Source organism: Stegostoma tigrinum, chromosome 27 (assembly GCF_030684315.1).
Source record: "Stegostoma tigrinum isolate sSteTig4 chromosome 27, sSteTig4.hap1, whole genome shotgun sequence".
Classification (NCBI taxonomy): Eukaryota; Metazoa; Chordata; class Chondrichthyes; order Orectolobiformes; family Stegostomatidae; genus Stegostoma; species Stegostoma tigrinum.
Window position 1 is genome coordinate 22,462,829 of NC_081380.1, and position 14,968 is coordinate 22,477,796.

Consider the following 14,968-nt stretch of genomic DNA (forward strand, 5'->3'; position numbering starts at 1 on the left):
TAAGGGTTGTTTGAGCAGGCTCACTGCCATTCTCCTATTTTTACACAGTGTCTTACTCATATCTAATTATTAGTGGTAGATAAGAGACCACTGGTTACTATTCATTTTAAATATTTAATATCCTTCTCAGTACGTTGTCTCCAGTCAATTTAGTCCCAGATATCTTCCTGCCTCCTGCCATTTTCTGCCGTCTCCAATTACAGACAATCTAAACATTGCTCCTTGACATTCCATGGTGTTACCATCACTGAATCCCCCACTATTAACATGTTAGAGTCTATGTTGACCAGCAAATGAATTTGACTCACCAGCTAAACACAGTGGCTACACGAGCAGGTCAGAGGCTCCAAATACTGCAGTGAGTAGCTCATCTCCTAACTCCCCAGAGCCTGTCCATCATCTACAGGGCACAAGTTAGGAACGTGATGGAATACTCCCCACTTGCCTGGATGAGTGTAGCTCCAATAACACTCCAGAAGCTTGACACTGTTCAGGACAAAGCAGCACACTTAATTGGCACCATATCCACAAATATCCACTCCCTCCACCACTGAAGCTCAGTGGCAGCAGTGTGCGCTATGTACAAGGTGCACTGCAGAAATTCACCAAAGATCCTTAGATAGCACCTTCCAAACCCACAGCCACTTCCATCTAGAAGGGTAAGAGCAGCAGATACATGGGAACACCACCCCCTGCAAGTTCCCCTCCATTGCACTCAGTATCCTGACTTGCAAATATTTTGTTTCACTGTTGCTGGGTCAAATCCTGGAAGATCCCTCCCTAAGGAAATTCTGGGTCAACCCACAGCTTGTGGACTGCAGCGGTTAAAGAAGGCAGCTCACCACCACCTTCTCAAGGACAGCTAGGGCTAGAAAAAAAGGGCTCTCCTAACCAGCAATGCCTACGGTCCACAAGTGAGTAAAACAAAACTTCTCTCCTGCTTTGGAGATGAAGTAAATGATTTTTAGGACATTAACAAGTCCAAGAGGAACCATTCCCAACCATGTATATGTGGGATGTGGCTGCTTTCCTCCAGAACTGGATCCTCTGTGTGTTTGACGTATTCAGTACAGCTTCATCCTTTGTCTGAGACTATTAAAAAATGTCAGACATAAGTAACTTCTTGCTCAGTTTAAATGCTTGAATTTATTTACACAGCTTGTAAAATGGCAGAATGGGGAAAGCGATGCACTTAAACCTCAAATTCCAAAATCTGATTTGTGTATCTTGGTGGGGTGTCAGCTGCAGTCAACATTGTCACCTGATGTGTGGTAAAGGAATGAGTGACACTAAATAAAACTTATAAGGTATAACAGAGATAATGGGAACTGCAGATGCTGGAGATTCCAAGATAATAAAATGTGAGGCTGGATGAACACAGCAGGCCAAGCAGCATCTCAGGAGCACAAAAGCTGACGTTTCGGGCCTAGACCCTTCATCAGAGAGGGGGATGGGGGGAGGGAACTGGAATAAATAGGGAGAGAGGGGGAGGCGGACCGAAGATGGAGAGTAAAGAAGATAGGTGGAGAGAGTGTAGGTGGGGAGGTAGGGAGGGGATAGGTCAGTCCAGGGAAGACGGACAGGTCAAGGAGGTGGGATGAGGTTAGTAGGTAGCTGGGGGTGCGGCTTGGGGTGGGAGGAAGGGGTGGGTGAGAGGAAGAACCGGTTAGGGAGGCAGAGACAGGTTGGACTGGTTTTGGGATGCAGTGGGTGGGGGGGAAGAGCTGGGCTGGTTGTGTGGTGCAGTGGGGGGAGGGGATGAACTGGGCTGGTTTAGGGATGCAGTGGGGGAAGGGGAGATTTTGAAACTGGTGAAGTCCACATTGATACCATATGGCTGCAGGGTTCCCAGGCGGAATATGAGTTGCTGTTCCTGCAACCTTCGGGTGGCATCATTGTGGCAGTGCAGGAGGCCCATGATGGACATGTCATCAAGAGAATGGGAGGGGGAGTGGAAATGGTTTGCGACGCAACCCCGCCCACGGTCGACGCCGACGGAACCCCGCCCACGGTCGACGCCGACGGAACCCCGCCCACGGCCGGCGCCGACGAAACCCCGCCCACGGCCGACGGAACCCCGCCCACAGCCGACGGAACCCCGCCCACGGCCGACGACCTCATCGCTCCGCCCACAACCTCCACAGCCTGCAACCCCAGAGGAGACAGCCACACTGAGCCCTGCCGCATCTTCACCATCCCCCCAGACCTCCCACTGACTGAGGATGAATGGTCAGTCCTCAGCAAGGGGCTCACCTTTGTCCCCCTACAACCACACATCAACGAATACCAGTCACGGTCGGACATAGAGCAGTTTTTCCGCCGTCTTCGCCTCCATGCCTACTTCTTCAACCGGGAACCCAACCCTCCTTCCACTGACCCCTTCACCCTCTTCCAACACAAGTCCTCCTCCTGGACACCACCCCCAGGCCTCCTACCCTCCCTCGACCTCTTCATCTCCAACTGCCGTCGAGACATTAACCGCCTCAACCTCTCCACCCCTCTCACCCACTCCAACCTCTCCCCCGAAGAACGGGCAACCCTCCGCTCCCTCCACTCCAACCCCAACCTCACCATCAAACCCGCAGACAAGGGTGGCGCAGTGGTAGTATGACACACTGACCTCTACATCGCCGAGGCCAGACGCCAACTCTCCGACACCACCTCCTACCGCCTCCTCGATCATGACCCCACACCCGAGCACCAAACCATCATCTCCAACACCATTCACGACCTCATCACCTCAGGGGACCTCCCACCCACAGCCTCCAACCTCATTGTTCCCCAACCCCGCACGGCCCGTTTCTATCTCCTTCCCAAAATCCACAAACCTGCCTGCCCTGGTCGACCCATCGTCTCAGCCTGCTCCTGCCCCACCGAACTCATCTCCACCTATCTGGACTCCATTTTCTCCCCTTTGGTCCAGGAACTCCCCACCTACGTCCGTGACACCACCCACGCCCTCCACCTCCTCCAGGACTTCCAATTCCCTGGCCCCCAACACCTCATATTCACCATGGACGTCCAGTCCCTGTACACCTGCATTCCGCATGGAGATGGCCTCAAGGCCCTCCGCTTCTTCCTATCCCGCAGGCCCGACCAGGCCCCCTCCACCGACACTCTCATCCGCCTAGCTGAACTCGTCCTCACACTCAACAACTTCTCTTTTGACTCCTCCCACTTCCTACAGACTAAGGGGGTGGCCATGGGCACCCGCATGGGCCCCAGCTATGCCTGCCTCTTTGTAGGTTACGTGGAACAGTCCCTCTTCCGCACCTACACAGGCCCCAAACCCCACCTCTTCCTCCGGTACATTGATGACTGTATCGGCGCCGCCTCTTGCCCCCCAGAGGAGCTCGAACAGTTCATCCACTTCACCAACACCTTCCACCCCAGCCTTCAGTTCACCTGGGCCATCTCCAGCACATCCCTCACCTTCCTGGACCTCTCAGTCTCCATCTCAGGCAACCAGCTTGTAACTGATGTCCATTTCAAGCCCACCGACTCCCACAGCTACCTAGAATACACCTCCTCCCACCCACCCTCCTGCAAAAATTCCATCCCCTATTCCCAATTCCTCCGCCTCCGCCGCATCTGCTCCCACGATAAGACATTCCACTCCCGCACATCCCAGATGTCCAAGTTCTTTAAGGACCGCAACTTTCCCCCCACGGTGATCGAGAACGCCCTTGACCGCATCTCCCGCATTTCCCGCGACACATCCCTCACACCCCGCCCCCGCCACAACCGCCCCAAGAGGATCCCCCTCGTTCTCACACACCACCCTACCAACCTCCGGATACAACGCATTATCCTCCGACACTTCCGCCATTTACAATCCGACCCCACCACCCAAGACATTTTTCCATCCCCTCCCCTGTCTGCTTTCCGGAGAGACCACTCTCTCCGTGACTCCCTTGTTCGCTCCACACTGCCCTCCAACCCCACCACACCCGGCACCTTCCCCTGCAACCGCAGGAAATGCTACACTTGTCCCCACACCTCCTCCCTCACCCCCATCCCAGGCCCCAAGATGACATTCCACATTAAGCAGAGGTTCACCTGCACATCTGCCAATGTGGTATACTGCATCCACTGTACCCGGTGCGGCTTCCTCTACATTGGGGAAACCAAGCGGAGGCTTGGGGACCGCTTTGCAGAACACCTCCGCTCAGTTCGCAACAAACAACTGCACCTCCCAGTCGCAAACCATTTCCACTCCCCCTCCCATTCTCTTGATGACATGTCCATCATGGGCCTCCTGCACTGCCACAATGATGCCACCCGAAGGTTGCAGGAACAGCAACTCATATTCCGCCTGGGAACCCTGCAGCCATATGGTAACAATGTGGACTTCACCAGTTTCAAAATCTCCCCTTCCCCCACTGCATCCCTAAACCAGCCCAGTTCATCCCCTCCCCCCACTGCACCACACAACCAGCCCAGCTCTTCCCCCCCCACCCACTGCATCCCAAAACCAGTCCAACCTGTTTCTGCCTCCCTAACCGGTTCTTCCTCTCACCCACCCCTTCCTCCCACCCCAAGCCGCACCCCCAGCTACCTACTAACCTCATCCCACCTCCTTGACCTGTCCGTCTTCCCTGGACTGACCTATCCCCTCCCTACCTCCCCACCTACACCCTCTCCACCTATCTTCTTTTCTCTCCATCTTCGGTCCGCCTCCCCCTCTCTCCCTATTTATTCCAGTTCCCTCTCCCCATCCCCCTCTCTGATGAAGGGTCTAGGCCCGAAACGTCAGCTTTTGTGCTCCTGAGATGCTGCTTGGCCTGCTGTGTTCATCCAGCCTCACATTTTATTATCTTATAAGGTATAACAGTTTGCCAGAGAACAGAAAATGGGATTGAGAACAATGTTCTCATCACTGTTGGTGAGGAAAAAGCTGCTACTAGGAGATAGTAAGAACTGCAAATGCTGGAGTCAGAGATAACACAGTGTGGAGCTGGAGGAACACAGAAGGCCAAGCAGCATTGGAGCAGGAAAGTTGATGGTTAGAGCTGCTACTAACTGCCTCTGTGCATTATCTCTATTGGTCCCTGGTGTCTAAGGCTGTGGGCTACTTCTTATTATGGTTTTCTTGTGTGTATTAATGAGGAGTAACTTCTTGGAAGTTTAAGACTGGACATCACGGCTGTTCAAACTTCGATTTGATGTGATGTATTAATGTTTACTCCACAGGATAAGGAGAACATACCTCATGGAATGAGCCTTTCAATGTGAATAACGTATGGATGACTCCAACAGGGATCCAAATGAGCGAAGCGAAAGCAATGACCCAACCAAGACCCTGACCCCAATCTGGGTACTGGTAGGTGCCATAACGCACAGGCTCAAAGTCAATGATAACAAACACCATAATAATCTGAATAAGAGAAACAAAACAGAATATTCAAAACAGCCAAATATAAATACATGTTTGTGTTCTATTAATAACAGTGGAAAGTCTGGGAGGGGGAGAAGGTAATTATTGCATACTTGAACAGTCAATGAATGAGCAATGCTTTCAAGTACTTATTATGGGCAGAATTCATGGAGGTAAATTGCCATAGTTGTACCGCTGCTGGATTCAGAGTCTGCTGGAATAACTAATGGATTCTTGAAGGGCAACACAGCATTTATACATAGAGCATCATTATTAAAGGGGATGTTAACTGTGCAGTTGAGTGCTATGAATCAGTCCTTACAGCTGTCCTAACTATAAAGAAAATTGGTGCCTTTTTTCCCTTAATAAAAATAGATGAAAAAAAACCTTGTTGAGCATTGCAGCGAATACAAATTAAACTCAGTGTGAATTTAAACAGTTCAATGGAAAGCAAAGTTTTAACATGTTATAACCTTCAATAAATTTTTAAACAAAGTCAAATTTGCCCAGGGCTCAGTTATTCACAGTAGTTGGTTTGAAAGAGGAGAGCTAGGTGATGGATACATACAAGTATCAGTACAGGTGACAGCAGCCAACACACACGCAAGTAAATATTTGGCTTTTCTCCCAGCATTTCCTCAATGTTCTGTGACAATCGAGGGAGACCTTTAAGAAATAAAATGATCATTGTTAACTCTTGCTGAAACACTGAGAGGGGCAATAACCTATGTGACATCTGAGATTTCGAAATCACAACTAAAGTAAAGCTTCTTAGTATTTTTAATGTCAGTCACTCTTAAATGAGTCTGTTTCAATAAGGAGTAATGGCAAAGCTAGTTTTTGACATTTTAATAAGTGCAATAGATCCCCAAAGTGAGTGAGATTTTTGTGGAGTAAATTATACGTTTTCCTCTTTACCATTTATCGTAGAAAATCAGATTCAGTTCACAAACAGGCGTGAATGTTTAAATGAGTGAGAATGGGAACTGCAGATGCTGGAGAATCCAAGATAATAAAATGGGAGGCTGGATGAACACAGCAGGCCAAGCAACATCTCAGGAGCACAAAAGCTGACGTTTTGGGCCTAGCCCCTTCATCAGAGAGGGGGATGGGGTGAGGGTTCTGGAATAAATAGGGAGAGAGGGGGAGGAGGACCGAAGATGGAGAGAAAAGAAGATAGGTGGAGAGGAGAGTATAGGTGAGGAGATAGGGAGGGGATAGGTCAGTCCAGGGAAGACGGACAGGTCAAGGAGGTGGGATGAGGTTAGTAGGTAGGAAATGGAGGTGCGGCTTGGGGTGGGAGGAAGGGATGGGTGGGAGGAAGAACAGGTTAGGGAAGCAGAGACAGGTTGGACTGGTTTTGTGATGCAGTGGGTGGAGGGGAAGAGCTGGGCTGGTTGTGTGGTGCAGTGGGGGGAGGGGACGAACTGGGCTGGTTTTGGGATGCGGTGGGGGAAGGTGAATGTTTAAACAATAGATCAAGTGCAGAATCAAATTTTTGATTGAAAATGAACTGAATCAAGCCAATAAAGGATCCACATTTAGCTTCAGTTTTTGTTTGGTTTTCTAATGGGATTCAGGTATCACTGGTTGGGCCAGTGTTTGTATTCTAACTACCCTTGAGGAGGTGCTGCAGTCTATGTGGTGTGGGTACACCACAGGTCCATTGCTGAAAAGGAGGGAATTCCAGGAATTTGATTCAGTGATGGTGATATATTTCTAAATGAGGATGGTGAATGATTTGGAGGATTCTCACGTATGGTAGTGTTCCAAGTTATCTGCTGCCCTTTTAGGTGGTTGAGCTTACAGGTTTAGAAAGTGCTGTTGAAACAAACCTGTGAGTTACCGCACCTTGTAAATGGTACACATTGCTGCCAATGTACATCAATGGTGGAGGGTGTGTACCTTTAGGATAGTGGAGGGGACTGATTAAGTGGGTTGCTTTGCCCTGGATGGTATTAAACTCCTGAAGGGCTGTTGGGGCAGCACTCATCCAGGCAAAAGGAGAGTATTCCATCACACTCCAAATTGTGCCTCTTAGAAGGTGCACAGATTCTGGGGAAATAGGTTATGGATTATTAGCTGCAGTATTCCTAGCTTCTGACTAGCCACAGCATTTATATGACTTGCCCAATTTAACTGAAGCCTGAATAAGGTACATCTATTGCTGCAATTAGACATTGACTGTTACACTAAAACAATGATAAGGCTTAGGAGTATGAGTAGGCTCTGCAGTCCCTCAGTTTTTGAGGAGCTATAAAAGGTTCTGAACATTATGCAATCATCAGCGAACACCCTCATGCCTGAAGCTAGATGGAGTAGCTGAAGATGTCTGAGCTTATTTCTGTAAATGTTCATGCACAGCGGCAATCATGTGAAAAGAGCCTAAGCAATTTCAGGTGATGTATCTTTAAAAGGGCCAGGCTGGCAAAACTCTAGAGACTTGGGAATAAAAATCTAGGCTGATCCACCAAAGCAGCAGCAGAGGCAGGTCAACATCCTCATAGTTACCAAAGTTCAAAGAGGCCAAGTCACTATTGGCCATTTCAGACTATTACTGAGAATTCCATTGCCTTGTTTCGAACAAATAACAGCAGTGGAGTTACTCTGATTATTGGATTATTGTACCTGAAACCTATCCCTCGATTAAAGTCACGATAAATAAACTAATTAACTGGCCACCATCGCATTGCTGTTTGTGGGAATTTCCTGTGAGCAAATTGGTTGTTGTGCTTCCTAGATTTTGACAAGAAAAACAGTTAATCAGTTGTAAAGTGTCTGGGGCATTCTGAAATTTTGGCATGTACTACATAAATGCAAGTCATCTTTTTCTTTATTTCGAACTGATTTGAAGTAAAGACTTCCAAAGTGAGTGAGATATATATAACATGTCCAGGTGCACAGAAAGCCTTGTACAGTTTCCTTAAAAGGACCTGTGTGCCTCAATAGTAAATGTCAGCAGTCCATTGTCCATGTATAGCATTACAGCTGGGTCTGATCTGATCTTTGTTTCGTGGCCATACATGCATGTTTAATCTTGGCCAGGACTCAGAACTGCCTGGTGTAGATATTTTGACTTACCTGCACAGGTATGCTATAACACACCTCTGGAACAGGTAGGACTTGAATCCAAGCCTTGCTGACTGGTGTATCCTTCCTTAAACTAACCGTGCACAGTTGCAGGAGGTGCCTCCCTATATAACTCCGTGCATCTGGACATGATCAAATTACTGCATCGGTGTTAGTTTTGCACGATAAGGGGAAGAGCATGGTGTTTTTGCGGGACTAATGTATCTGCTGACTTTCTGCACCACGGTTGCTGCGAGAGATATTGTTCAAAATATGTCCTTCCATACCAGATTTTGATTAGTCTAAACGAATACTTGGCATTCCAATTAATTTTGATTTGTATTTGTCTGTTTAATGGATCTGGTGTGCCTTATGATGTGGGAGAAGCTCAGGATAATTCACTGTTGTTTTTTTTATTAAACAGAGCCAGGATTCTTTTAATTGGAAAAAGTCACATTTAGTATTTAATATATTCAAAGCTTAGCCCTACCTCTATTTATTTAATACAACCCATCATTTTAAAAAAAGCTACAGATTTACTTAATTGACGTTGTATTGATTAAGTTAATTATAATAAACACAGTAGACGTACCGTAAATGCAGCAAACAGCAACAATCTCAAAAAAAGCCAAGAAAACAATGGATACTTGAGCAGTGTAGTGGTCTAGGAGCTGGAAAACATATATTCCACCCTGTAATGACATTAGATTCAGACTGATGTTAAAGGTAAAGGCACTGGTTCTGAAGATGCAGTCAGACTTGAAATGCTAACCCTGTTTGTCTCTCTCCACAGATGCAGTCAGACCTGCTGAGTACTTCCAGCACTTTCTACCTTTATTTCAGATTTCCAGCAGCTTACGTATTTAATTTTAATGTTTAATGTTGAACTCCCAAGGAAGTTTTAAAATTATATCATCTCAGCTGTGGATAACGCAGGTGAATCTGTAAATCCAGTCTGCAGTTGGAACAGCACCAGCAGGGGGGAAGTTACAGACTGACCCTGGAGATGAAGTAGTGGGAGAGGGAGAGGGAGAAGGAGGGGAGAAACCCTGAGGGTGAATGGAAGAGAAATAGAGATGGAGAGGTAGGAAAGTGGCCCTGGGGATTAATGAGAGAGACAGAGGAGGAACACTGGGGGTAAATGGGGGATGGGGAGGGAGAGGAGTAAAACTGGGGATGAATGGGGGAGGGAAGGGTGAGAGGGGTGACACTGAGGTGAATTGGGGAGGGGGAGAGGGCGCAGAGTGAATGTGGGGTGAATGGGGGAGGGGGAGGGGAGCAGAGTGAATGTGGTGGTGAATGGGGGAGGTGGAGGGGAGGAGAGTGAATGTGGGGGTGAATGGGGGAAGGGGGAAGCGGAGCAGAGTGAATGTGGGGGTGAATGGGGGAAAGGGGGAAGGGGAACAGAGTGAATGTGGGAGTGAATGGGAGCAGGGAGAAGGGGAGCAGAGTGAATGTGGGGGTGAATGGGGAGGTGGAGGGGAGCAGAGTGAATGTGGGTGTGAATGGGGAGGTGGAGGGGAGCAGAGTGAATGTGGGAGTGGAAGGGGGAAGGGGAGGAGAGTGAATGTGGGGGTGAATGGGGGAAAGGGGGAAGTGGAGCAGAGTGAATGTGGGGGTGAATGGAGGAAACGGGGAAGGGGAGCAGAGTGAATGTGGGGGTGAATGGGGAAAGGGGAAGGGGAGCAGAGTGAATGTGGGGGTGAATGTGGGAAAGGGGGAAGGGGAGCAGAGTGAATGTGGGGGTGAATGAGGGAAAGGGGGAAGGGGAGCAGAGTGAATGTGGGGGTGAATGGAGGAAAGGGGGAAGGGGAGCAGAGTGAATGTGGGGGTGAATGGGGGAAAGGGGAAGGGGAGCAGAGTGAATGTGGGGGTGAATGGGGGAAGGGGGAAGCGGAGCAGAGTGAATGTGGGGGTGAATGGGGGAAAGGGGGAAGGGGAGCAGAGTGAATGTGGGGGTGAATGGAGGAAATGGGGAAGGGGAGCAGAGTGAATGTGGGAGTGAATGGAGGAAATGGGGAAGGGGAGCAGAGTGAATGTGGGAGTGAATGGAGGAAATGGGGAAGGGGAGCAGAGTGAATGTGGGAGCGAATGGGGGAAAGGTGGAAGGGGAGCAGAGTGAATGTTGGGGTGAATGGGGGAAATGGGGAAGCGGAGCAGAGTGAACGTGGGGGTGAATGGGGAAAGGGGGAAGGGGAGCAGAGTGAATGTGGGGGTGAATGGAGGAAAGGGGGAAGGGGAGCAGAGTGAATGTGGGGGTGAATGGGGGAAAGGGGGAAGGGGAGCAGAGTGAATGTGGGGGTGAATGGGGGAAACGGGGAAGGGGAACAGAGTGAAAGTGGGGGTGAATGGAGGAAACGGGGAAGGGGAGCAGAGTGAATGTGGGGGTGAATGGGGGAAAGGGGGAAGGGGAGCAGAGTGAATGTGGGGGTGAATGGGGAAAGGGCGAAGCGGAGCAGAGTGAATGTGGGGGTGAATGGGGTAAGGGGAAAGGGGAGCAGAGTGAATGTGGGGGTGAATGGGGGAAAGGGGGAAGGGGAGCAGATTGAATGTGGGAGTGAATGGGGGAAAGGGGGAAGGGGAGCAGAGTGAATGTTGGGGTGAATGGGGGAAAGGGGGAAGGGGAGCAGAGTGAATGTGGGGGTGAATGGAGGAAAGGGGGAAGGGGAGCAGAGTGAATGTGGGGGTGAATGGAGGAAAGGGGGAAGCGGAGCAGAGTGAATGTGGGGGTGAATGGGGGAAGGGGGAAGGGGAGCAGAGTGAATGTGGGGGTGAATGGGGGAAAGGGGGAAGGGGAGCAGAGTGAATGTGGGAGTGAATGGGGGAAAGGGGGAAGGGGAGCAGAGTGAATGTTGGGGTGAATGGGGGAAAGGGGGAAGGGGAGCAGAGTGAATGTGGGGGTGAATGGGGGAAAGGGGGAAGGGGAGCAGAGTGAATGTGGGGGTGAATGGAGGAAAGGGGGAAGGGGAGCAGAGTGAATGTGGGGGTGAATGGGGGAAACGGGGAAGGGGAGCAGAGTGAATGTGGGGGTGAATGGGGGGAAAGGGGGAAGGGGAGCAGAGTGAATGTGGGGGTGAATGGGGGAAAGGGGGAAAGGGGAGCAGAGTGAATGTGGGAGTGAATGGGAGAAAGGGGGAAGGTGAGCAGAGTGAATGCGGGTGTGAATGGGGGAAAGGGGGAAGGGGAGCAGAGTGAATGTGGGGGTGAATGGGGGAAGGGGGAAGGGGAGCAGAGTGAATGTGGGGATGAATGGGGAAAGGGGGAAGGGGAGCAGAGTGAATGTGGGGGTGAATGGGGGAAGGGGGAAGGGGAGCAGAGTGAATGTGGGGGTGAATGGGGGAAAGGGGGAAGGGGAGCAGAGTGAATGTGGGGGTGAATGGGGAAAGGGCGAAGCGGAGCAGAGTGAATGTGGGGGTGAATGGGGTAAGGGGAAAGGGGAGCAGAGTGAATGTGGGGGTGAATGGGGGAAAGGGGGAAGGGGAGCAGATTGAATGTGGGAGTGAATGGGGGAAAGGGGGAAGGGGAGCAGAGTGAATGTTGGGGTGAATGGGGGAAAGGGGGCAGGGGAGCAGAGTGAATGTGGGGGTGAATGGGGGAAAGGGGGAAGGGGAGCAGAGTGAATGTGGGAGTGAATGGGGGAAAGGGGCGAGGGGAGCAGAGTGAATGTGGGGGTGAATGGGGGAAAGGGGGAAGGGGAGCAGAGTGAATGTGGGGGTGAATGGGGGAAAGGGGGAAGCGGAGCAGAGTGAATGTGGGTGTGAATGGAGGAAATGGGGAAGGGGAGCAGAGTGAATGTGAGGGTGAATGGGGAAAGGGGGAAGGGGAGCAGAGTGAATGTGGAGGTGAATGGAGGACACGGGGAAGGGGAGCAGAGTGAATGTGGGGGTGAATGGGGGGAAGGGGAGCAGAGTGAATGTGGGGGCGAATGGGGGAAATGGGGAAGGGGAGCAGAGTGAATGTGGGGGTGAATCGGGGAAAGGGGGAAGGGGAGCAGCGTGAATGTCGGGGTGAATGGGGGAAAGGGGGAAGGGGAGCAGAGTGAATGTGGGGGTGAATGGGGGAAAGGGGGAAGGGGAGCAGAGTGAATGTGGGGGTGAATGGGGGAAAGTGGGAAGGGGAGCAGAGTGAATGTGGGGGTGAATGGGGGAAAGGGGGAAGGGGAGCAGAGTGAATGTCGGGGTGAATGGGGGAAAGGGGGAAGGGGAGCAGAGTGAATGTGTGGGTGAATGGGGGAAAGGGGGAAGGGGAGCAGAGTGAATGTGGGGGTGAATGGGGGAAACGGGGAAGCGGAGCAGAGTGAATGTGGGGGTGAATGGGGGAAAGGGGGAAGGGGAGCAGAGTGAATGTGGGGGTGAATGGGGGAAGGGGGAAGGGGAGCAGAGTGAATGTGGGGGTGAATGGGGAAAGGGGGAAGGGGAGCAGAGTGAATGGGGGAAAGGGGAAAGGGGAGCAGAGTGAACGTGGGGGTGAATGGGGGAAACGGGGAAGGGGAGCAGAGTGAATGTGGGGGTGAATGGGGGAAAGGCGGAAGGGGAGCAGAGTAAATGTGGGGGTGAATGGGGGGAAATTGGGAAGGGGAGCAGAGTGAATGTGGGGGTGAATGGAGGAAAGGCGGAAGGGGAGCAGAGTGAATGTGGGGGTGAATGGGGGAAAGGGGGAAGAGGAGCAGAGTGAATGTGGGGGTGAATGGAGGAAACGGGGAAGGGGAGCAGAGTGAATGTGTGGGTGAATGGGGGAAAGGGGGAAGGGGAGCAGAGTGAATGTGGGGGTGAATGGGGGAAACGGGGAAGCGGAGCAGAGTGAATGTGGGGGTGAATGGGGGAAAGGGGGAAGGGGAGCAGAGTGAATGTGGGGGTGAATGGGGGAAGGGGGAAGGGGAGCAGAGTGAATGTGGAGGTGAATGGAGGACACGGGGAAGGGGAGCAGAGTGAATGTGGGGGTGAATGGGGGGAAGGGGAGCAGAGTGAATGTGGGGGCGAATGGGGGAAATGGGGAAGGGGAGCAGAGTGAATGTGGGGGTGAATCGGGGAAAGGGGGAAGGGGAGCAGCGTGAATGTCGGGGTGAATGGGGGAAAGGGGGAAGGGGAGCAGAGTGAATGTGGGGGTGAATGGGGGAAAGGGGGAAGGGGAGCAGAGTGAATGTGGGGGTGAATGGGGGAAAGTGGGAAGGGGAGCAGAGTGAATGTGTGGGTGAATGGGGGAAAGGGGGAAGGGGAGCAGAGTGAATGTGGGGGTGAATGGGGGAAACGGGGAAGCGGAGCAGAGTGAATGTGGGGGTGAATGGGGGAAAGGGGGAAGGGGAGCAGAGTGAATGTGGGGGTGAATGGGGGAAGGGGGAAGGGGAGTTGAGTGAATGTGGGGGTGAATGGGGGAATGGTGGAAGGGGAGCAGAGTGAATGTGGGGGTGAATGGGGAAAGGGGGAAGGGGAGCAGAGTGAATGGGGGAAAGGGGAAAGGGGAGCAGAGTGAACGTGGGGGTGAATGGGGGAAACGGGGAAGGGGAGCAGAGTGAATGTGGGGGTGAATGGGGGAAAGGCGGAAGGGGAGCAGAGTAAATGTGGGGGTGAATGGGGGGAAATTGGGAAGGGGAGCAGAGTGAATGTGGGGGTGAATGGAGGAAAGGCGGAAGGGGAGCAGAGTGAATGTGGGGGTGAATGGGGGAAAGGGGGAAGAGGAGCAGAGTGAATGTGGGGGTGAATGGAGGAAACGGGGAAGGGGAGCAGAGTGAATGTGTGGGTGAATGGGGGAAAGGGGGAAGGGGAGCAGAGTGAATGTGGGGGTGAATGGGGGAAACGGGGAAGCGGAGCAGAGTGAATGTGGGGGTGAATGGGGGAAAGGGGGAAGGGGAGCAGAGTGAATGTGGGGGTGAATGGGGGAAGGGGGAAGGGGAGTTGAGTGAATGTGGGGGTGAATGGGGGAATGGTGGAAGGGGAGCAGAGTGAATGTGGGGGTGAATGGGGAAAGGGGGAAGGGGAGCAGAGTGAATGGGGGAAAGGGGAAAGGGGAGCAGAGTGAACGTGGGGGTGAATGGGGGAAACGGGGAAGGGGAGCAGAGTGAATGGGGGAAAGGGGAAAGGGGAGCAGAGTGAACGTAGGGGTGAATGGGGGAAACGGGGAAGGGGAGCAGAGTGAATGTGGGGGTGAATGGGGGAAAGGCGGAAGGGGAGCAGAGTAAATGTGGGGGTGAATGGGGGGAAATTGGGAAGGGGAGCAGAGTGAATGTGGGGGTGAATGGAGGAAAGGCGGAAGGGGAGCAGAGTGAATGTGGGGGTGAATGGGGGAAAGGGGGAAGAGGAGCAGAGTGAATGTGGGGGTGAATGGAGGAAACGGGGAAGGGGAGCAGAGTGAATGTGGTGGTGAATGGAAGGAACGGGGAAGGGGAGCAGAGTGACTGTGGGGGTGAATGGAGGAAAGGGGGAAGGGGAGCAGAGTGAATGTGGGGGTGAATGGGGGAAAGGGGGAAGGGGAGCAGCGTGAATGTGGGGGTGAATGGGGGAAAGGGGGAAGGGGAGCAGAGTGAAT

General features: G+C 52.0%; 1 protein-coding gene across 3 annotated transcripts in view; it reads right to left on the bottom strand.

Annotated features, from left to right (window-relative positions):
• Positions 1-14,968, bottom strand: part of si:ch211-283g2.1 (sodium- and chloride-dependent GABA transporter ine) — a 103,068-nt gene that overhangs the window by 13,577 nt on the left and 74,523 nt on the right. For all 3 annotated transcript variants that reach the window (XR_009447343.1, XM_048556967.1, XM_048556966.1), the window contains 3 exons: positions 9,039-9,138; positions 5,946-6,043; positions 5,210-5,377 (listed from right to left, as the gene is read on the bottom strand). Coding sequence is in view for 2 of the 3 variants with exons in the window: in XM_048556967.1 (XP_048412924.1) it covers positions 5,210-5,377; positions 5,946-6,043; positions 9,039-9,138 (366 nt within the window). In the remaining variant the exon portion in view is untranslated. The remainder of the gene's footprint in view (positions 1-5,209; positions 5,378-5,945; positions 6,044-9,038; positions 9,139-14,968) is intronic.